At 42.2% G+C, this 24,388-nt stretch overlaps 2 protein-coding genes across 5 annotated transcripts in view; one reads left to right on the top strand and one right to left on the bottom strand.

The window, feature by feature from the left end:
• The first annotated feature begins 1,846 nt into the window (after nt 1–1,846).
• Nucleotides 1,847–6,218, top strand: LOC129122956 (interferon-induced protein with tetratricopeptide repeats 5-like). Its single transcript, XM_054637095.2, has 2 exons — nt 1,847–2,030; nt 4,183–6,218. The coding sequence occupies exons 1-2, from the start codon at nt 2,026–2,028 to the stop codon at nt 5,609–5,611; spliced, it is 1,434 nt and encodes a 477-aa protein (XP_054493070.1). The 5' UTR covers nt 1,847–2,025; the 3' UTR covers nt 5,612–6,218.
• A 2,432-nt stretch (nt 6,219–8,650) lies between these two features.
• SLC16A12 (solute carrier family 16 member 12) overlaps nt 8,651–24,388 on the bottom strand; it is a 39,741-nt gene continuing 24,003 nt past the window's right edge. For all 4 annotated transcript variants that reach the window (XM_077183084.1, XM_077183082.1, XM_054637592.2 and 1 more), the window contains exons 2-7: nt 21,079–21,285; nt 19,296–19,399; nt 17,899–18,042; nt 14,867–15,458; nt 13,530–13,789; nt 8,651–12,420 (exon numbers count right to left, since the gene is read on the bottom strand). In XM_077183084.1, coding sequence (XP_077039199.1) covers nt 12,158–12,420; nt 13,530–13,789; nt 14,867–15,458; nt 17,899–18,042; nt 19,296–19,399; nt 21,079–21,188 — 1,473 coding nt within the window. In that variant the 5' untranslated portion in view covers nt 21,189–21,285 and the 3' untranslated portion in view covers nt 8,651–12,157. The remainder of the gene's footprint in view (nt 12,421–13,529; nt 13,790–14,866; nt 15,459–17,898; nt 18,043–19,295; nt 19,400–21,078; nt 21,286–24,388) is intronic.

Here is a 24,388-nt window from a genome sequence, read left to right as displayed (position 1 = left end):
GCGCTTTGCTGCATGTACTTTATTTAATAGGCATTTGTGTCAAACCATAGCATATAGATGCAAATAAATTAGTAAAAAAATTAAGGAAACTAGGGCAAACTTCTGCATTGCAGAAGGAAGATGCCTGCATTTTCCCACATGTACCAAGCCATGCACCAAGGAAAATAGATGCCTGGGACAGAAGCAGAGACAAGAAACCCATACTTATAGCATAGTAAATCATTAGTCTCCACATTTGGTTTTGGCATTGCAATAACCTTTCAAACACTTTTTTGCCCTGTAACTACCTACAACCTTTATTTTCCATAAAATACATAGATTTGTGTAGATACCCTTTTTCTTTCTTAATTCTCTGCATCTTTTCATCACCTATCAAATATCTGATTGCTAGAATCTTGAATGCTACTCAGAGCATTCAAGATTCTGACTATTCTGCTTCGGCACATCTGGGGAAAAGCTGAGTTTCACTTTCTTTTTCCCAGTAATTTCATCACAGACCATATGAGTACTGGACCAAATAAATGGAAGGCACAACAGCAGTGGGCAGCACTCCTTTAGGAGCTGCACTAACCTTTATCTTGAGCTCTGAAACATCATCTCCAACAGCCCCTCCACAGACACACACAAACACACAAGCCACACACAGACACTTAAGACACAAGGCGGGGGTGGGGGCGATGTTTTTGTGTTACACAGGCTCTCCAAATTTTTGTAGAAACCAGAAGTTCTAATATGTAAGACTGGTTTGCTGGGTTTTTTAAAGGAGGGAAAGAGTGGAAGGCGGAAAGGAGAGAAAAGAAGGGAAGAAGAGAATTAGGGAAAATAACAGTTATCAGGTACTAACATCTCTGCCGCCATGCTGAGGGTTGTGGTTTCTTCTTCCTCTCACCAGATCTAGTTTGAGTAATTTTTATAAATTGTGTAACACAATTTTAGACCTTTCTTTTTCTTCCCTAGTCTGCAGCTTCAGGTTACATCTGAATTTACTCTATATAGTGCCATTTATTTATGTTATGACCTGTTTCTTGGTTCTCTTTGTTATTCCCAAAGTCAAGTTACAGAGCCGGGTCTGCATTTTTAATTTTTTTAAACTAAACATCAATGAGTTGTTTGTTCATAGATCCTCCAGACCCCAGGCCATTCCCATCTCTGTTGCCAGGTGTGTAGCCTGTAGCAGGCATTGCTCTTGCCAGCATCAGGCTGTAAGCTTTGCAATGGCTTTGCATGGCCTGGGGAGCAAGGCTTGCCAGGTCTTCTCAGTCTGACCTTGTCCTGACCTGTCTTCAGCTTTGTTTTGCTTGGCACACCTGTGACAGCAGTTTCTCAAACTGACTGCCTCTGTCTAATGTGATTTGTGAAAGGATAGTTGTGGGTTTATGTAGAGAGCAGCAGGAAACATTTCCTGCAGATGGGACACTTAGTACTCTTAGACAATGGCATAGTGGAGAAAAACACAGACCTGGTACAGCAGCAGAGACTTCATGGTGTGGAGGCACGGGATGAAGGAGTGCAGAGAGGGGAGATAAGGGTTTGTTTGTGTGTGTGTTACGTGGGTGACACAACACCAATAAAACAGAAGCCTACAGCATGGCACTGAATTGTGCAAAGATGCATCAGCAGAGGCACCAGGGGCAAAGGACCCTTGCCTAGCCTATGCAGGATAACCAGGTCAGCCCCCACTAGCCTGAAATATTCTCTTTATCGTGGATGTCTCTGCCTTTGAACACAGTAAACGCTGGGAGCATTAAGGAGCTGCTGCCACATTCTCCACAACACAAAGTAATACATGGCACAGAGCCAGGCTGAAACAGTGCAGCTTAGAGACTTAGTTTCATTTCCTCAGCTGCAGGCTGATTATTCTGCTTCGGCACACCAACGGAAAAGCTGAGTTTCACTTTCTTGTTCCCAGTAATTTCGTCACAGCTCATGAGTGCTAGACCAAATAAATAGAAGGCACAACAACAGTGGGCAGCACTCCTTTAGCTTTGGGGCTATCTGAAGACAAGTGAGCGGAGAAAGAAAACCATGAGGTAAGAAAGCAATCCAGTCTCTGAAAGATGGTTTTTTTTCCTCTATGCCACAGGAAAATAATGCTTATTATTTATATAAATGTAAGCAGTGAGAGACTTTGAGCATCTAAAACCAGAAAATATTTTACAGAATATTTAGAGAAGAGCCAAAATAAAATAAGGATGCTCTTGAACGTTGTCATGTTACTGCTTCTCTAATGAGGTTAAGTCTCTGTGAGTAGAACAGAAAGTCAGAAATTTTTGTGCATGCAGTGTGGGGATGAAATCCCGGCTGTAGCAGGGGCAGCTGGTGCCCAGCCAAAGAGGTATAATCTGTCTCTCAAACCTGTGTTTGTGATTCCTCCTTGATTTGCCTCCTCATAATTTTGCAGTCTTTCCACTCAGTCCTTTTTTTACCCAAAGATTTGATTGTGCAGTTGAGCAGCAGCACATGCTGTGCTCCACAGGCTCTTACACCTGCTAGGAGTTGCAGAAGGGACAGCAAGGAAGTGTTTCTAAGAAAGGAAGACTTGACGGAGAAGCCTCAGTAATAGAATTGTGTGTCAATCCTTTTTTAATTAAGGGAAATCACAATGTAGACTAAAATGTCACATCTGTGTTTTAAAAACGTCCCCTTGATTGTGTGACAAAGGCCAGTTTGTGCACCCACACAGGGACACAGGTAGGCAATGGCAGCAGGGGAAACCCAAATAACACCCTGCCCTGGTGGCTCCACATTTGGGAAGAAAAAGCTGGGATTGTCCTGATTTCATCTGGTATAGAGTTAATTTCTTCTCAGTAGCTGGTACAGTGTTCTGGTTTCATTATGCCAATTATGTGTATAGCACACTCACAATTTGATTGTGGTTGTGTTTATCCTAGTCAAGGACTTTTCTGTGTCTCATGCTTTGCCATTGAGGAGGTGCACAAAAAAACTGGAGAGAGCACACCTGGGGCAGGTGATCTGAACTGACCAAAGGGATATTCCACACCAGAGAACATTATGCCCAGTATATAAACTGAGGGAGTGACTTGGAAGGGGACTGGTTGGGGTGCAGGGACTGGTTGGGGTGCAGTCTGGCATCAGACAGCAGGTAGTGAGCAATTGTACTGTGCACCACTTGTTTTTCTTTGAGTTTTATTTTTTCCTTTTGTCATAATTATTAATATTTACTATAACTATATTTTATTTTAAGTTAATAAAAATTATTAAATTCTGATCTTAACCTACAATTTTCACTTTCGATTCTCCTCCCTGTTCCACTAGTGGGGGGCAGGGGGAGATGAGTGAGCAGCAGCATCTTGCTTAGCTGCCAGCTGGGCTCAAACCACACCAGGGACACGGGAGTGTTAAGGACCAGTAGTATGTTAATAAGGGTGTGTGAGTGCGTGTGTCTAGGGATGAGGCACCTGGGGAGAGAGAGAAGCTCCCTGACCAGCCACTAGGCATCCAGAGCCAGCATCTGAGGAGCCACAGGGTTAGTGAGTGAGTGTGTGCTTTGCACCAGCAAGTGGAATGGGGTTACTTACTCATGGGCTGTACATCCAAGTGCCAGCAACTGGAGAGGCTGGTGAGACATGGGACCCAATTCCTGGATACAGTAGCCATATAATCAATATAACCATTACATAAGAATGGTGCTATGATCTAACATACAAGGATTTAAAAATGCAGGAAATCCAGAATTATATTTATAATACAAACCATAACATGTACAAAGGTTTAGGAAATTGAGTAAATCACATTGTTTATATTTATTATTATAGTTTAATATAGTTTTAATATAAACTATTATTTATAGTTTAAGGGAATTTTAAGTGATGACATCTTTTGGGTAGGCTTCAGCAATTGTTCCCAGCACAGGAAGTATGTTCCTGAGGCCCAGGGGTGTGCCAGCTTTACTACAGAGACCAGCCCTCCATTTTAACATCCACAGCAACATCTGTTTCTGTGTAAGAGGTGCCATCATACACTCGCAAGAAGAATTACTAAAATCACTATTCAGCACTTTGTACCCAGGTCTCCCTACAGCTTTGGCTTGTTTGAAGTATTGTGGACCAAGTGCACCAAGTGAGGTATTGCCTGCCTTTAAAGTACATCATGCCTGGCTTAAAAATAAGAATAGCAAAAACTAAATGGGATATAAACAACTTTTTCTTTGATTTCTTCTAGCACCATTTCCAAGGATTCCTTGAAGACTTCCCTGTTGCAGTTAGAATGTCATTTTACATGGACTTTGCAGAAGAAGTATGTAAGTCTTGAGGCCCTAGAGGAAACAATACTTAATCATATCAAGTTTTTGGCAAAATATGAGATTAGAGATTATAATTTACTCTCCTATGTAAATTACCTAAAGAATTCATATGAGGAAGCCCTGAGAAGTCTCAAAAAAGCTGAAGAAGCTATTCAAAAACATCATCCAGATGAAATTGAAAGGAGAAGTCTTGTTACCTGGGGGAACTATGCCTGGATCTATTACCACATGCAGAGATATGAAGAAGCTCAAACTTATGTAAGCAAAGTGGAAAACAGCTGCAAAAAGCTTTCAAGTACTGCTCATGGGAAGATTGAGCTTCCAGAGATCTACGCTGAGCAAGGATGGGCATTATTACGTTTTGGGAGGACCTACTTTGAGAGGGCAATGAATTGCTTTGAAAATGCTCTGAGGAGTGAGCCCAATAACTCAGATTTTAGTGCTGGCTATGCAACTGCAATGTATCGCTTGGAAGGTAACGTTCAGAGGTATGGTGGGGAGAGGAGGCGATCCCTTGAGGCCCTGAAGCGGGCAGTGGAGCTGAACCCAGCAGACACCACCGTTGTGGCACTGCTTGCATTGGAGCTTCAGCGATTACACCGAGCTAATGAAGGGGAGAGGTACATTGAAGAAGGACTGCAGAAAACCCCTGACTTTCCTGTTTTCCTGCGACATGCTGCTAATTTTTACAGAAAGGAAGGAAAAGTGAAGAAGGCAGTGGAGATTTTGAAGAAGGCCCTAACACTGACGCCACAGTCTGTCGTTCTGCATCACCAACTAGGACTCTGCTACAGATCCGAGGTACTTCAGCTGAAAAAGACAAGATACCCCCCTAGAGAGGCAATGGAGAATCTCATCGAGCTTGCCATTTTTCATTTTAAAACAGCGATTGACAAAAAGCCAGTATTTTTTTCTGCCTATAGTGACCTAGCAAACACATACGCAATAGACAAGAGGTATGAAGAAGCAGAAGAGACGTATCAGAAAGTGCTTCAGAGGAATGATCTAGCCTGTGATGATAAACAAGACATCTACTTCAGTTATGGCCATTTTCAGCAATTCCACATGAAATCAGAATCAAAAGCCATTAAATATTACATAGAATGTCTGAAACTGGAAATGGATTCCTATCCAAGAAAAAGGTCCAGTGAAGCTGTGGAGACATTATTGAAACAGAAAATTGAGAGTGGTTTAGGAGATGCCACTGTTATTGGTACACTTGGACTCGTTCATAAACTAAATGGTAAGAAACAAGAAGCGATTGAATGCTATGAGGAAGCCATTGCTTTGGATCCTAACAATGAAGAATATCTGAATGCATTAACTGAGCTACGACTTTCCATCTAAAGCTAAAGCTCACAAAAATCCTGTGTACCAAAATATCCCCCAAACCAAGGAGGCTTCAACAGACTTTTAAAACCTTTTTTGTTGTTTGTTTTTCTTTTGAAGGTAGACATTATGACCAAATGGAACACAGGTGGCATCACTTTCTGCTCATAATGTAAAAACTGCAGACAACAATTGTTGATTTGTTCATTCACTAACAGAGAGCATGCTTGGCTAACTATAAAATATAAAAAATATATTTATAGCTAATCTAACTTAGTCTTCAATGCTAACATGTGTATAAATGTTGGATTTAAGTGATAGTCTGTAGAACACAGAGCTTCCATGCTGAAATCAGATATTACCTTCTACTGAGAAAAAGATAAGGGAATAATACAGTAGTATTTTGTCTGTATAGTTGAAGGCATGCTTATACACAAATAGAATTTCTGAAGCTTTTTTTTCAAAAATATCTTTTGTAGAAGAAACTTTTGTTGAAGGCTTGTTCAGTTTACTACCTCGTATGCTGTTTAATTATGAAAAAAAAATACTGTTTAGCTAGTCCACTGGAAAGCTTACAAAATGTGTACTATTGTTGTGAACTACTAAAGTCTGTTTAATCTGTTGACTGTTGCTTCTGGCTATCTTTCTGATGACCGGCCTTCATGTTAGTAGATTAAGTAAAGTGAAATAGCCATTCCAAAAAGTAAGAAGGATAAAGTTTTGGTAGGCTATGAAAGGCTGAGGAGCCTTTCATATTTATTTTCCCTGACCTCTCAGCATAACTGGCTCCAGGGGCATTGCACAAAAAAATTAAACTGTGCACAAAACAACATCTGTCTAGTTTACCCAAAACACCCTATCAGGAACCACAACATCTGGAGAGGAAGGAAGGATGAGATGCCAAATAGATGGCTATGGCCATGCTTGTCAAAAAAGCCAGGGATAGCAAACACACACAAGAAATTACCTGAACTGGACATGAAGGGGAGAGCACAGCCAGAGCAGAGTTGGGTGAGTGCCACAGAGCAGGGCAGGGGAGCACAAGGGGCATGTGGAAAAAAGGGTGGGTGCCTGAAGCAGCACACTTCAACAAGTCTCAGAGAGCAACTCGCGCTTTTGGGGCCTGGAGCACACTTGCAGAAAAGCTAACAAAGAAAGGCAAAGTACAGGTCTTTGTTTGGAGATCCAAACACTGTTTACTGCTCCCAAGAAGGTCCACAGATGGAGACAGAAGAGGGTGGAAGGTACAGGGTTAAATACGGGGGGGAAAGGGGTGGCTCTGAGGGCTGAGGACCAATGGGAACAGGGACAAGTGGTGCAGGGGAGGGGCAGCAAACTAGGGGAACCAGTAGGATAACAGGGGCAGAACACTGCAGCAAACTGGGGCCAATAGGGATTGAGAAAGGGGAGAACATTCTAGGGGATATACATATATGGTGAACTGGGGCTGAATGGGGGTGGAACAACTGGGAGAGCCAATGAAACTGGAAATATTAACATGTGCCTGCAGAGGCCCATGGGAGGGAGGCTTTTCTCACCCTAACATAAGAGGGATGTTTCCCCTCACTTGTTTCTGCTCCTCGGAGGTTAAGGTGCTGTCATTTCAGTGGCAGGACTTTGAGCCTCTACAGTTGCCCATAGAGTCTATATAGTTGGAAGAAAGCACTGAAATGCCAAAAGTCTTCAGCTGTCCAACTAAATTTTTCTATTGTTTGTACTATCCTTTTCTGATTTCCCAGTAGTGTCCCTGTGTTTGATAGTGCATAGTCCTCAGGGAAAACTAATGCTCTACTTCCAAAATGCTTCTGAGCCCTAGCCACTAGTGTAGCATGAAGCAAACTGGTGACAGAGCCCATCAAGAAGGATGTGCACTTTAATTTCTAGCCATCCTGGAGCATTCCTGCACCCACAACAGCACCCCCATACAGACAGGATGACAAGCCATGAAGGAGTGCAAAACACCGATGCCAGATCACAAAATAACAATAAACCTCTTCCTTCTCAGCTCTCCAGAGAATCTTTCATAACATGAGCAAAAGCAATGAAGTGTACATAATTGCAAACACCTTCTTCCTAAGAACCAGCTGGAGCAAAATCCACCCTTGTTTCCCAGCCACCTGCCAGATTCTCTGTTTCATACAAAGGCAACCCTGCCTAGGGAAGGAGTGGTGAGGAGGGAGAAGAGGGGGACTGGGAACAGTTCTGGCAGACCTCTCCTGAAAGCTGGCTGCAACAGCAGTGGGGGCAAAGTCAGGAACTGGTGACATGACATTGGTGTGCCCAGCTATGGGGACAAAAGGGTCTGTTAGACAACCTCACTGCCTTGGTGAATCTTGAGGGCTTCTAAACTCAGCATCAGTGCTATCTAAACTCCACTGAGGGCATGAAGGGTGGAGGGCAGCAGAGAAGAATTTGAGGAAGAGGTGGTGCAAGCCATGGTGACACATCCATCCTCCCCTCTACACTGCCAGCAGAATATCTCCTGAAAAAAGAACCTTGAAGAAATAAGGATAAGGTATAAATTATTTTGGAAAAAAAAAAGGGAGCCTGAATTTTTATGAAGAGTCATAGCAGCTCGATCTGCACAGTGAAGAAACTGTGAGACACAGTAATGCAAAAAGTTGTGCCTCACCTCCTTTGTACTCTGCAGGACAGTTCTGGAGCACAGATGCCTGGGGATGCTCCCAGGTATCCAGCCTTCTGGATTTTGCCTGTCTTGTAAATGAGAAAAAACCTTATTTCCCACAGGGTGGTGCTGCTGCATTGCCTGGCATGCCGACATGGGGAGCAGGTTGAGTCGGAGCTTCGGGAGTTAGAGAAAATGAAATACACATTTTTGAGAAATATGTGGGGGTTTTGGGCAAAACTAGAACTGCACAGAGGCTGAACACACTGTCAATTAATTCACACCCAAGTATGCATACATCACTGAAGCTGATGCTAGCTGCGTAGGGGAAAAATGACTGAAAATAACACTTCAGGAAGTATCAATTTATGACTCAAAAGCACCTTCTAAAGTATATATAAAATTTTACTGAAGTACAACCGAACAATCACTAAGAAGAAGGTATTATTTATTGAGGCAAACCCCACTAAGGACTTTGCCATGCTGACTATGAAGTAGTGCTACAGTTTAAGTTAAACAAGCTCTTGCTTCTCACATAAATTTTTAACACTTTACAAAGAAATAATGTTTGACAATATAAAATACATTCACCATTTAGTAACACAGCCTTTGTCTTTCCAGAGGTAAATTATTACCCAAGCTGATAGGAATGTTTCAAGAATATTTTTTCTGAAAAAAGAGTCATTTTTCAACAGAAGGTACTTGACTTTTCCAATGTTGTTTTCACACAACTTTCCAAGGTACAATTTATTAAATGTTCCAGATTATCACTAGAAAATAAATAATTTCAAAATATTTATTATTTCCCCATTTCAAACCCCGTGGAATGGAGACACATGGGATAACTTCAGCAGCTGTGAGCAGTTTCACTTACTTACACTGAACTTCCATCCACTGCACAGAAGAGAGCATAACGCCAGGTAGGATCCATCTGAGGTAGGATCTGTTGGACAGATGTTACCCCAAGCCAAGTCCCACCACGCTCTCCTGGGGAGCCAGACAGGCTCAGCAGTGCAGTGCTCCAGCTGAGCTCATACCCATCAATGCTTGTGTCCATCAGGGCTGGTGGGAACATAGAATTACAGGATAGTTAAGGGAGGAAAAGACCCCTAAATCCTCAAACATGCAGCGTTCATCTGGCAAATTGTTCACAGCTAGCTCTGGTATCTTGATTTATTCCCATACTAAGCAATGCCAGGAAATGTCCTCCATGGAGGACAGCCTGAATATTGTCATCTCTGAAAAAAATATTGCAAATACCATAAATCATTCTTTAAAACCATTGTGAGCCAGAGATTTCTGTAATGCATTGCCTGAAATATTTCACATGGCAGGATGAAGGTGATCTGTTCAGCCTGGGTTCTGTGGAGCAGGAGCTAGAAGTTTGGCCTGAGGCTTCACCAGCCTGGATTGCATTCCCATTTCTTCCACTTGCAGGTCATTTCCTGCTACGCTTCTTTCCTTCTGTTTCTTAGTGGGGGCATTCATGACAGGGCTGATATTTCACAGTGTGCTTTATGCACAGAAGTCTTTATTGCAGTATATAAGCTTTTCTCCATTGACTTAAGTCAGAGCAGAAACAGTACTGGAAAGCCCTGAAAGAATTTTACCATTTTCTACAAAAGGTCTGTGAATAAAACCAGTTGAATGTTTGTTGCTAAATAAGATATTTCAAACAATAAGTAGTACTTAAAAAACATAAAGGGAAAAGCATATGAAAAAAATCTTGAAATAATAAGAAAATGCTAATAACATATTACACAGTATAATTTACTATTATAAAAATGCATATAGCATTATTCTAACAGGCTTTTACAATATGCAGTTCCATGATGTGATGTGAGAAACAAAGTAATTAAATTTTTGTAAATTTATTTACGGTGGTAATTTATAACTTGTTCCAAAAAATTGTATTTTTGATTGACCACACTATTCCCTACTTTTTAAAATATTAAAATATTGTATTAAGATCTAAAACATTATCTTCATCAGTACTAATTAATAAAACCAATTAGTTTTTTTCCACATGTGCATATTTTTCCTAACTCATTAAGAAACACCCATGGATAATTTTTGGGTTTTTTTATTAATATATGTTAAAAACTAAACTGGGTCCAAGAGTCAATTTTCATGCTGAGCTGAAGAAAAGTTATGTGATTGGCTTTAAGAAGATTTTGCACTGCTCTTGCTTATTCTGTGGTCTGTGCACATAGATCATGCTACTGGCTCTGACTACATTCCTGAAGCAGGACAGCAAGAAAGGCTTCATTTAAACACAAATGATTTTAATATGTTGTATTTAAAATACACTTGGATAACAAAACTACTTGATACACATGTTATTCATATATATGTCTGTGTGTATATATAAAATACATTATACTCCTGTGGCTGTACTCTTGGTCTATATCAAATTGATAAACATCAGTCTATGTTGCTTTCACTTCCAAGGCACAGAGTGGAAAAGGACACCACGAGCAGCCATTGAACACACTGCAGACTAACAAAACTACTAGTTCAGTGTAAGTGAAAATTATTTAGACTCTGATCAATTTGTTAATGAACAGAATACAGCTTGATACAGCATTAAAACACTGAAACTATTTGTACTGTGGAATGTGAAGTTTTCCATTGCTGACAATGTGTTCACTCTGTAAATGTAGAAAATCACAGTATTGATTAGACCATCACATCAGTAAGTTACTCCATGAGCTACATTCACTCCCTAGCTCCTGTGAAGCAGCCAACTGGAGTATATTCCTCACACAAGCAGCAGGAAACTGTCAGCAAGTCACAGCTCTTGTGTTCTGGCCATCAAGGAAAAGTGACCTGACAGCTCTTCAGATGGTACAAATGAGCAATTGGCACCACCTGAAGATGCAGTTTCTGGGTGTGAAAAGAGACAAACTTGCCACTGCAATACACAGAAACAATTCTGCCAACATCCTCTCCATTATCAGCCCGTGGGGTGGGCACTCTCTCAGCCATCTGGTTGCATGGACTCTAAAGTTCTCTAATAGGTGCTGATTTTACAAGGGAAGAGGCTCTGTGTTTGAAAATACAGGAGCCTCTCTGGTCTCATGGGCTGTCTTTGGGCTTCTTCCAACTAATGCACTTAAAGCACATTTGTCTATCAGCATGCCTGGTCCCATGGCACAAATTTATTCCTCTTCAGATAAGTAGAACCGCCACAGCATATTTTCCACCCTCCAAGACAAGGATCAGCTGAAAGATCATACCCAGAATGTCATTGTTTAGAAGTTCAAATTTTAAAGGTATCCAGAAGAAAAAAGGAAAAAGTAAGATTTGCTATAGAGCATGTGGGAAAGCAGGTCTAAAACCATATTTGAAATTAAATTGAAATGTATGTACAAAGTTCAGGCGCATTGTAAAAATTAAAGCTGCTCCAAAGATACTTTCAGCATAAATCAGTTTCCTGCCAGATTTTCTTAAAAAAAGAAGGCAAAACAAAAAACCAAACCAAAACAAAAAAAAAACAACAAAAGCAAAACAAACAGATGACTTTGGCTTTTGAAACACTCATTGCAAAGAGTTTCATGCAGACTGATAAATGCAGAGATTTTTTCATGGTGTGTATAATTAGTCCATTGAAACATACTAGACCACAAAATGAAAAAGCTTGGGTCATTAATAGTATTTTTAATGTAAATGTTATTGTTCAGTTTTGGTGACTGATCCCTGTGGAGTCAACATTGCATTTCAAATAAATCTGTGAACACTTGTATCTACAAACTCTATTTTCAGTCTAGCTTTCTTCTATTACTGCATTAACTTGGTATTACTGTTGCTGTATGTAGATTTAAGCCAACTAAAACATGACAGAACAATCTAATTGAGAGGTCTTGTTTCACAGGAGAAGTATATTCAACAGTGTAACACCACTGAGCCACATCTGTCTCAGGTTGTGCCAGCACTTGTCACCTGTTGCTGAAGCTGTTTGTATCCACAGCCAAAAATTCAACATCCCTTTGGTCTAATTCTGCTGTGACAGAATAAGCTATTGCTCCATTTGTCCAGATGTGCTGTTTCAAGGCTGTGTTACCACTGAGGGATGGCAAATGTGTTCTTTTGATTTTCTTTGCTAGTCTTGCAAAGCACAATAGTGCTGAACTAAACATCATAGAAAATCCACACAGGAGAAATGATGCAGTATAGCTGCCAGTTGTGTCCACAAGCCAGCCTGTAGAGAAAAAAAAAAATATTTAGAGGTCCACTGGTATTCTCGTGGATAATTTACAAATCCTGTTACCCAGTCATAAACTTTTGGAGTTATCACATATAAAAACAATCAAATAATACATATTTACATCACCATCACTATACTTTTACATCTTGGTGCAGAGAGGGATTTATTCTCAGCAGGCAAATAATATCTTTACAGCCTTTTGTTTGGAGGTCAAATCCACAAGAAAAGGCAGAGCAGTCATCACCACACTACTAAATAAACATCTTCCAACTGCCTGGATTTAACTGGCAGTCTTTAGAAGACTTAGGGAACTCTAAGATCTTCATGCAGAAATACTTATTAAGCTGTGGCCAGGCTCATGCTTCACTCAAAACAATTCTATTTTGCAATAATTTTTGCTATGCAAAATTAAAGTAAAAGCTTAATGAGCAGTGATTAATTGGGAATTGATGTAAACATCAATTTACAAAATATGCAAGATATATATAGTTGGTTGTTTGAAAAAGATCTCAGAGCTTCTACAGTATTAAAATCTGTGTCAAGTGCTTTCTAAAGAATAATAAGGGTACAGCTCTCATCCTTACTTCACTGTAATGGTACAGATGGGAAAAATGATGGCTAGATATTACAGGGATGAGTTTATGACCAAACAGGAGTGGAGCTGACTCACCCACCTGTTCAAAGCAATGTAGAGACTAAATGCAAAACGAAAACATAAAAGAAAGACAATCTTGGAATTAAACTCTCTTTAGAGAGATTTAGATTTTACAAAATCATGTAATTTCACAGTGGAATCTTTTACTCCTTCTACTTGCAGAGTTTGTAAACTACGTGAAGTGGTGATGTAGCATCCAAACTATTTCATACTGGTTTGTTTTTTAAATTTCTTCTCACTCTGTATGTAGAAATCATCCCACCGAGGCTAGGATGGGAAATTTAAAGAGTTATGAATGTCCAGGTGTGTTATTCCTTTACCCAGAGGTTGCCTTCACATTCACTGTATTCACTGTACATTTGCTATCCTCCCTTCCCCTTTACATCACAGCAATAGGTAAATCTGAAGTACTGATAAGGTTATAGGGAAGTTATTTGGCAAAACTGACCTGCCACAGGTGGGCTCACTAGATATGGTATGGCATGAAGAAAATACACAACCCCCAGTGCTGATGATAACAAAGGAGTCCCCACTGCATCTGCTGTCACAACAGGGATCAGCGTTACATAGGCTCCATCAAAGTAGCCAAAGGTAAATGAGAAAGGCACAAGCAAGGGGAAGCTTTGGAGAACTGGCAGGAAAAGACAAGAGAGGCCATCCATTCCCACAGCAAAGAGGTAGCAAAAGTACCGATGTTTCTTCAGGCACCTGCAAATTTCAAAACAGAAAAGAAAAATATTTTCACTGAAACCAGCATTTCAGCTTCTATGCCCTGACTTGCAGTGCTTCAGTCTCTCTCTCTCTTTTCTATGGCTCAGATTAAGTCAATTGCCTTACACAAGCCTTCACTCAGCAGACGAGCCCAGGTCAGGAAAGCTGCCCACCTACAGCTGCAGAAACATCTGGCCAGCAGCAGCCTAGCGCCTGCAGTGTTCTTCAGGATGTTTCTAGTGACAGAACTCTGCTGCCAGGATTTTGCAGACCCATAAAGTTTCAATGTTCCAAGCAGTATTTCATTGGGCTTTACATCCCAGCTCAGCATGGTGCTCCCAGCATTATGCATAAAATATTTCAGTACACCTCTCTTGGCTGTCACCTTTCCAGTCAGCCCTTAAATGCGAGTTAGTGTGAGTTAAGTGAGATGGCAATTCCCTTCCTTCCTGCTTCACAAAAACAATAATTGATTTCTCCCACAAACTAAAGAAGTGTAAAGAATGCATCCTTTAGAATCAAAATCCTTGCCAATTTGGCCAGTATCTACTGATGTTACAGATGCTGTACACTGATGTTCGGAGTGAGCTGAGTTCACAACGCATGGTGAGTTCTTATATACTGGAAAATGTATAACAATTTTCAGTCAGTCCTTCCTAGCATGTGCCTAACAATATTGGGCCAGACCCTGCACCCCCTTCTATAACTTCTGTGCCTCCCGAGCAGCACAAAAGAGATGGAAAAGCAGAGGAAACATGGTGAAACCCCCTTGGAAATAGATATGGAGAATCACACTCAACATACCTCAGGCAAGGGGTTACATTTCCACTATCAAATATACAAACACATCATTTTTTCAGGAAAAAAGGATATTAAACCAATTGAACAATTTCAGAATAGACAAAAAGATGAAACAGCAAGCATTCCTGAAAGTTAGACTCTGTTGTTGGGAGTTTTTAAGTTACACATGCTAGAGAAAGAGTACAAAATGTTAAGTTTTATATGTATTATACCTTGCTTGCATCCAGCCTCCCACCAGCTAAAGGTTCCCCTTGATCAGCCAGAAGCCCTTACCTTCTGTCTGTAAGCCATCCAAAGGTGATATTACCAATGATGTCTATGACACCAAGTATTGACATGAGGAAGGCAGCCTGGTGATGACTCACTCCAACACTCAAAGCATAAGGCACTAGGTAGACAAAAAGAGGGCTGCAGCCATATGCCATAAATAAAATTGACACTGCCAGCACCATGAAGCCTGGCATCAGCAAAAAGTCATATTCCTTCCATGAACAGTAGCATAAACATTCATGAGGCCATAATTTGATTAAAGGTGAACAGATGGACATTCGCTTTAAGTCTTGTTTCTCTGTTTCAGGGACATAATTCTGTTCAAACAACTCAGGAGCAGTTTTACAATCCTCCTTAAGAGAAATAGGCCGCATCAAGGCACCACAGACACAGAGGTTTAGTACAAAACCTCCCAGGATGAGCAAAGCTCCTCGCCAGGAAAACTGCTCAATTAAGAGCTGGACCACAGGGGCCAGGATGAAGGTACCAATTCCACTTCCTGACATGGCGATTCCATACGCCAGCGCTTTCCTTTTGTTGAAGTATTTGCCCACCATCGCAATGGCTGGAGAATAGCAAAGTGCAAACCCAAGTCCTAGAAGAGAAAGCAAAGTGCAGATGGCTTAATACTAAGCATGACATATGGAACATATTAAAGCAAACCACATAATGCATTTTCATTAGTACAAAAGAATAGAAAGTTTTTTTGATTCTGTATCACGCAGCCCAGTCTGAGTGTGATGAGAAACTAGGATGACGTCTTTCTTCCACTGGCAGGGTCCCTGACTTGACAAACCTAACTGATGACCATTAAGCCACAATAATAAGACTCAGGCAGAAGTGATGGGGTTCACTTCATAACAAGAACAAGGAGGATCACTAAACATGAGAGAACTGGTGTGCCAGCCTCTCATGCATACAAGACGAGGTCTTGCCCCAGGGTCTGCACCAATGCTGGCACTGGACATGCTGTCCTGATGAGGCACCACTTTGTGTTTTGGTCTGTTGCAACCCTGAACATTAATTTTCAGGTCTCTGAAACACAGTACAAAGAGCCTGTCTCTGTTACTAATATTCTACAAAAAACCTCTCTTGGTCCGCTAGACAAACTCCTTGCAACAGCTGCTTGGAGTCCTGACCATTTTAAATCCCTGCCTACAAGTAAAGAGGGGAGGAAAGCCTCAGAAATCCAGATCCAGTTGAGTAAACAAATAAGATTCATCTCTTGGATGGAGAAAAAGATTGTGGTCTCTGCTGCAGAATCAGAGAGCAGGTTTTAATCATCAAGTGGTTGCCCTAACACTAAAATATGTATTTCTGAATCAGTAATAGAAATTAGTTCCTGACTAGGGTTTTGGAGCATGTCCTACATTGAGGGTGAAACAGTCCCCAGTGCCTTTGGCAGAACTTGCTGATAGAGGATAAAACAGTCCCCAGTGCTGTAACTGGCTTGCCACATCCTCCTCAAAGGCCACACTGTGTGGGGCAGGCACGAAACCTGCCAAGATGGAATAAGAGGATTAGAGGGACTCTGGGCGGCAGGTGCCCAGTCTGGCACCCCTCAGGAGGCGAGGGGACAAGCAGGGCACAGAGCTGGGCTTGGACCTGTACAGGCAGCAGAGCCAGCAGAGCAGCCCTGAGCTAGACATCATCACTAAAGAGCTATGAAAATCATACTTTATTAGGCATACACACCATTTATTTTTCAGTGAGTTGGCAGGGGGAAATTGGTCTCAAAAAAGCCAACAAATGTCCTGTGAAAAGTGGAAAGTATAGGGCTGAAAACATTTTCATACCTCTTAGAAGGAACTCTGCTACTTATTGACACTCCCCAGTCTCACCTCTGCTTCACTCTTTGGTTTCAAGTTCTGTTGCTTTTATGGATTTAGACATTCACTTGTGTTCCCATCTGCTCTCTGGGTTGGGGGCACCTCATCTAGCCTTTACCAACAGTTCACCTCTCTGTAAATCAGCCCCCACAGGCTAAAAGTTCACCGCTTGTAATGAACTTGGCTCTTTACTACCCGGTGTACAAGTTGTAACTGCTTTTCCACCTCGGTATTCACAGCAGCTCCCACTAAAGAAGCCTCAGAGGTATTAGCGTGGTTTGTAGCACAGTCCCTCGAATTACAAGAAGCCTTTTTATTTGTTATGAACACATTTTGTCAAAGATTAACATTGTAATACAGGAGCAACAAGCGCTAAAATAAGGATTTTTTATTTTTTTTTAAACAAATAAGCTGTTGGCAGCATGTGAACTGCAGTAATTCCACCAACTCGTTACTAAACTCCAGGGGACCAAGTACAAGGTCTTATATCACCGTGGCTACCAGGTCAGTATTAATGAGGAAGGAATGTCAGTGTGACCACAGGCCCCTCTCAAGTTCCTCTGTGCACAACAAACACAGGCAGATAGGACAGAGCAAAGATTTGTTTTCACCATACCTGAGCAAAAATGGAGGAGCTGCTACAGCAAGACTACCAACCAGCAATTTTTTTTTGCTGTTCAACTGGAATGTAATGCAGACAAAAGTAAGACATACAGCTGAGGTGCCTGGTATTCACCAAGAGCTCCTCTATTCTTACTTACATTTATGTTTTAGTTTAAACTTTTTTCCCAAATATGCAAATATATTAGGACAATCTAGAACTTCTGCTATAACAAACTCCTCCCAAATCCCAGACAAAACAGGGAAACCTTTTCATGTATACCAACTGCAACAGCAGTTCTTCCTGACCTCCCATAACTTCAGAACTTTATTGACAGTCCTTTCTCCAATAGAAGGTAAGGTTGGTTTTGCAGGGTGATATGAGATCAGTCAGTGATATGTGATATCAGTCAGATATGTGATATGAGATTAGTCAGTGCTGAAGCTCTCACTGGCACAGCCTCTTGTCTACAACCATGGGAACAGGTCTGAGTATCTCTATTTGACCAGTGCAGTGTCAATATGACATGGAGAAGAGATCACCCATTGTTTTTAGCATTCCTGTCTTGTGTTCTGGCAGCAACAAAGGGGCTGAATGCATCCTACCTGTGAGGACTCCTAATGATAAGTAGAGATGTTCCAGACTGGTGGCGAATGAGCTCAGAATTAGTCCAGTAGATGCAAGCAGCCCTCCTAGCATGATACCAACTTGGCAGGATACATGATTACTGATTAAACTTCCAAGTGGGGCTTCAAAGAAACAAATAAAGCTGCTGGTTAATGGCAGGTCCTCACACACAGTTCACTGCAACAGTTAGAAAAGAAAAGGAAGCAGGAGGAAGCAGGAGAAAATGGTGTTTGCAGCTCCAGAGTGGTCTTGCAACATAATCTTGTCACAATGGCATGAGCCAAATATAAAGAAAAAAACTTCTAAAAGTAATTTTCCTCAAAGTCAGGATAAACCTAAAATTTACAGTACCTTTCTCAGCAGCCATTCCTGTAGATCAAAGTCATTATGGAACACAGCTAATCTGCAGTCTCAGGGGGTCAAGACAGCTCACAGGAACAGCCCACACTGTTCATTACTCCATGCTTACAACACTCAGACTTTTCCCCATCTGGAATTTGCACTTCAGCCCTCAGTAACTTTAGGTGTCCTTCGTCACAACTCCCTGGCCCTGTGGGCTCTGGGTTAGACCCAAATAGGAGAGGTCTCACATCTTTTGGACAATCTCCAGGGTTGCTACCCTTCTCCTGCATTTCTCCAACACCAGTGTCTCCCATATCACCCTGCTTTACCATGGGATGCCATCAGCAACCCTCTCCCCTTCTACTACCTGCAATGCCAGGGCAAGGTTACCCCTATTTCTGTCTTTTCCCCAAGATATAACCTGGCTATCACAGGCAAGTTGTTGCATCTCATTCTTGCTGTGCCCCTCTGCCTTTCTAGCAACTCTTATGGATTAACCTCTTCTACAGGACTAGGGCATGGATTTTCACCAAGCTGTACAGCTTTAAAGCAAACCCATGTGAAATTCAGTACAACTGCTGCGTTGATGCACATGATTTTTAATAATAGCAAATTTTCTTTTAAGAGAGAAGACTATTCGTAAATATACACTTTTGATAAAAGGAGGATGGTTGTGACTTGATCTGGAGGCAAGATGTACATCCTGTGCTACATCTCAAATATGACTCCAATCAAAAGGCAAAAGAAACAATTGCTCAGTTAATAGCTCTCAAACATGAGGTGTCCCAATAGACCTGAACAAAAGTACATTTCTGAAAAATTAGATCATTTCACAAAACAAAGTTCTGCTTCTTTTCTTTAGTATGAAGACACTCCCTTGCACAACTGTGTTGGGGGAAGCAGCTTGGATATACCACACCCCAGAGATCCCACAGTATCACTCCCAGGTGACTCCACCAACTTGTGAGCATGCTAAAAACAGATAGAGCCAATGCAAAAGTAGCCATATTACTCTTGAAAGGGTAATACACACCACAAAGCATCGTAGCACAGTCCACAATGGAGTGGATCCAAGCAGTTCTGGCATAATCCTGCCCAAAGTATGCCTGAAACTCCACAAAAAAAATGGAGATACACCTAGGACAGAAAACATGAACACAAGTCTGTTAAACATGGAATATTCGCCTCACAGAAAACACTGTTCTCACTCTTCAGGTATAAAAAGTATCCACTTGAAGGTCCTCTCCAGCTTCTGGGAAAATCAAAATGGTGGTTGTGAACATTGTAATATCACATGTTTCTTGCTGGGGTATCTGCTGCTAGAGATTTTATGACTCAGAGTAGTTTGAACTAAAAGGAAATTGAAATGCTAATTCTCCCCAGCAACTTATAGCCCATATAATGATGTTCTTCCCTGGCACACAAAGCCCTGGCTTCACAGTTCTTCACTGGCCCTGTTGCTCACTATCCCACACCCGCACAAACTGTGAGGGAGGGTCAATGTAACACACCTGCAAAACAAACCCCACCTGCAGCTGTGTGCTCATAGATGGACAAGCGCTAAGTAACTCTCTCAAACAGAATCAAAACACAGCAGGAGCCTGTGGACCTTCCAGCAGTTTAATAAAATGTTTCCAGGAGAGGTCCTTTCTCGACTTGACAAGTGTTACTGTTCAATATGCCTGTGCAGCAGAACAGGTTAAAAGGCTGCATAACTTCATTCTCTTTTCTGGATCAAGAGATGCCTTTTCCCAAATCAGTGAATGACCACTTTCTTCAGCTTTTTATCTTGCACATATTTCACTCTTCTATGTAGTCTAATGTGTGCCAGCCATTAGATAATTTCATGTATGTAACACATTGCACACATGAACACGGAATTAAATCCACTAGGAATTCTCTGCTATTATTATGGAATTGGTATATTTGTATGCATTAACTAACACTGTGTAAGTGTTTCTATCCCCTTCTCTGCTGTTGACTCCAAGACCCTAGATCCCTAAAGATTTAAGATCCCTAAATCTGGCAGCTTTATTTTGAAAGAAGTAAGAACTTTGGGTAGCAAACACTGTATTTACATTATACTTGACTGCCCAACAAGACACTCTTTCAGTTTTCTTCATTTACCAGGGTGCTTAACTCTCTGCTTAATATAGCTAAATTGTCCATGTTCACACAAACCAGGCTCCTCTACCTCCAGTCGACATCAAAGTCACTGTGAAAGCAATCTCATCCCAGATTGCATTATTTTTATGTGAGGCAGCAGTCTAGTTCTTGTTCTCTCCTATTCTCTTCTCCTGTTCTCTCTTCCTATTTCGAGAAAATATTTTCTGCATATTTTGGATACCAGAAGGGTGCAGAGAGGGGTCTCTTCTCTAGGGCTTGGACATTCTCAGTCAGGACAGTACCTGAGATGCTCACAGTAGGAGAAGGGGGTATTTACATGATTTTCACATTGACTCAGGAGTCATGTACATTCACTGAGACTGGCAAAAATGAGCATGGCTAAGGGCTCGGAGTGACACAGTGAACCCAAAGAGACCCCACATGATTCCTCCCTCCCCAGCAAACCACCACAGCCTGAAATAGCTCTACCTGCCCCTGGCCTTGATTCTGTAAGAAATCAGGGAGCGGGTGCTGAAAGCTGGAGCAGCTGTCAGAGGAGGCGAGACTAAAGCCAGAGGGCTCATAATCCCTTGGTCGCCCCCGCAGCCTTAGGGGTTTCAGGAGATAACAAACCTTCTTCCTAAGGCAGAAAAGAAAAAAAAAAGCTAATGCCACAAAGAGGCCAGCAAGACAAGCAGCAGTGCCTTTACCTTGTCACGGCCCTGGTGCAGATCGTGACGAGAAAGCAGCCAGCAACAATCATCCATCCCCAGCCTCCGTCGGGAGGGTCGGCGTGCCGGGCCCGGCGTGATGAGGCCATGGCGGTGCCTGCGCTCCTCGCCTCAGGGACGGCGCCTGGCTGCGGCCCTCACGGCCAGCGCGGGCCCGGGCTGCACGGCACATGGGGCTGCGGCCATCTGGGGAGAGAAACAGCCGATGTCAGCCACACTGCACACGCTGTAACCCGAACGGCTGGGCAGAAACACTGCCTCAGCCATCCCTACTGCAGAAAGGGGCTGCTCGGCACATGGGGCTGCGGCCATCTGGGGAGAGAAACAGAGTCAGGACACTGCACACGGTGTAACCCGAACGGCTGGGCAGAAACACTGCCTCAGCCATCCCTACTGCAGAAAAGGGAGCGCTTCTTTCACATGCAATTTATGAAAATTTGTTGGAACCAAGAGGGCCATCAGAATTTGAGCCAGTGTATGGTATCATGCTTTTCATGATAATTTGGGTGATTTGTCCAGCACTTGCGTCCTAGCACACAATACCCTCTTCCCCTGCGTGTCACTGCATACATGTGCAAGTCACTCAAAGTCACTGAGGTCTTTGAGCCAGTCCTCATCCACCTCCGGCAGGCTCCTCCCACTCATCCATCCCTGGCCTGAACTGTATTTTCAATTGCAATCTCTACTCAAACTAGCTACTCTTCCTTGTGCGCAATTTAGTGCAAAAATTTTGTTTGAGAGAATACAGTTTTCATCTTTGTACGGGAAGGGAATATTTTCTCCACAACCAGAGCAGATGTGATGATAAAATGACCTCTGTATTCTCACAAGTTAACCCCCAGATGAAAGCTGTAATCAGCAGGACACAGCAACTTAATTTTGTGAGCATGGACAGTTCACAGAAGGTTAGAGCTAGCCTGTCACCTTCTCTTAACCACTTAAATCAAAACTGTGTCTCCATCCACACCATCAAATTGTCTCTAACCACACACTGGGTGCTGCAGGACACTGCAGGAAACCCACTGACACCCACTGGATGCACCCCTGGTGAGTAACTGAGTCATGTGCTTTGCTGAGGGGACCAACAAAAAGCCCTCAGTCCTTTTGCACCAGTGACTGCATGGCAGGGCTCAGCCGAGGGACCTGAAGTGCCCCAATTTTCTCAGTGCAGGAACACACACTGCTGGCTGTCAGTGCCACATTTCAGTCCATGTTTCTGCCATCACCAGCAAGCCCTTAGCCTCTGGATGGATCAAAGACTTGTAAGACATAAGCAGACTATCTGGGATGCCTTTCAGTTTTGCTTGAAGAGAAAGCTGAAATACCTTCCATCTCACCTAGCTACAACAGATGCTGAGAATGCAAGATTCCCACTGACAAGAACCACAGGCTTCCCAGGAAGTGTTACTTGTTAAGGCAGGTCAGAGGGCTACAGAGCCACTTAAAATGGCAATTCAAGAAAGCAGCTACATGGTTAACACTGTGCATCCTCAGTCCTTGAAGCAGCTCAGACAGGTGAGGCTCAAGGCTTGACTCTGCAAAGCCCAGAGCTTCCTGACCCAAAACAGCAAGACACTCTAGAACTAGCCCTAAACACCACCACATCTGAACCTTTGAGAAGTGTCCATCAATGACCTCCTTGAGATATCCAGAGCTGCAGCTCAAAATCAAAACCAGATTTTAAGAAAACATATACACACTGCCAAACTCAAAGGTGAGCAAAATAGGAGAAAACAGGTATGACAAACAAAAACCACAATATGTTGAAAGCTTAGTAATATAGGTAGGTGGAGTTTGCATAAACATGTGATCCATCACAGGGGGTTCCTGAGCACTTCTGCAGAGTCTTTGCTAGGAGAAGCTCCTTATTTTGGGCCTGAGCAGTATCTTTTATTGCCCCTTCTACTGGAATGAAGTGGGCAGGGGGGTTTGGTTTGGTGGGTTTTTTTTTTTCCTTTGGTGGGTGGTTTTTTTGTTTGGTTGGTTGGTTGGTTTGGTTTTCTTTTTCAAGTTTTGATCATTTAGGGTGAAGGAGGAACTTCCAGGAATGCCAGAATGGATAACAATAACCCTTCAATAAGAAGAAATATATTCAAAAATTTTCAGATCTGCACATGCAGAGCCCTAACTAATTTTAATGCACAAACAGCAGTAGCTGGGTGGCATGGCCTCAGCCTAGATCTCTGGCCCCACTTCCCAGGCAAGCTTCAGCTCAGGGTTGAGTTCACATTTTTAGCTGTACATTAACGTACTTGGGAAGAATTTGATGGCATATCAGGCTAAGTAAACATAGATTAGGTGTTTGGTTACATGGTTACTTTCCCAGAACCCTGCCAGCAAACATTTAATGAGGGTGCAAGCAACTGAAAACAACCATATTATAAAAAATGCCTGGCCAACATGAAAAGGCCACCCAGCCTCCCTATAGCAGATTAGTGCAGACCTCATCTCCTTGACTCCCCACTTGCTTCAAGGAGTGCTGTGCCTTTCACAGCCACTGAACTAATAGGCAAGTTAAATTATTACCTTTCTTGTTGCTGCACATGTCTAGAAGCAGTTATTATGTCAACCTTAGAATTTCATTTGGAGGATAGGAAACTTCATTTGCTTACACCCCAGTGCTGTTTGCTAATTATCTCTACGGTGGATAGTACAGGCTGTGGACTCTGCAAATGAAGTTGAACAGCAAGAAAGCACACTTAATCTGAGCAATCATATCCTCCCCCTTCCCAAAAGCCAGTTTGCTCTCATGTTGCATCTTTTTCTCAACTTTTCTGGTATAGGATAAGACTATTTTTGAATATTTGCTCCACTCTAAGGCCTGGCAGCACTGGCTGCTATTACAACATAGATGTACATGAAAGTTCCTGCTGCTTGAGACAGCTGAAGGAAAGCAGGGTTAAAATTTAATCTCATTAAACAGTTCTATACTTTGCTAGATAATTTTCACCCAAGCACTAAGTAAATGTGCTTTGCTATGAGTTCAAAGAAGATGCAAGTGGGGTGAAGATGGTACAAATTCTGCTGATCCCTTAAAAAGCCTTAGTTACCCAATGTGCCCTGGCAGCTCACTAAGCATTGACTCTGTTCCCCCAAGTTAAAACATTAGGTTTAATTTGGCAGATGTTGCTTCAGCAGCTAGAAAGAAGCCTAGAAAGATCAGTTGCTTCAGCAGCTAGAAAGAAGCCTAGAAAGAAAGCAAGTGCTCCTGAGAGCACCTCCCTTACCCAGTCACTCAGCAAGCAGAAAGGAGGGGGTGAGGTTACTGAAAAGGTACTGCCATAACCTT

The sequence above is a fragment of the Agelaius phoeniceus genome, chromosome 9 (genome assembly GCF_051311805.1).
Source record: "Agelaius phoeniceus isolate bAgePho1 chromosome 9, bAgePho1.hap1, whole genome shotgun sequence".
NCBI lineage: Eukaryota > Metazoa > Chordata > Aves > Passeriformes > Icteridae > Agelaius > Agelaius phoeniceus.
This window is presented reverse-complemented; position numbering and strand designations above follow the sequence as displayed.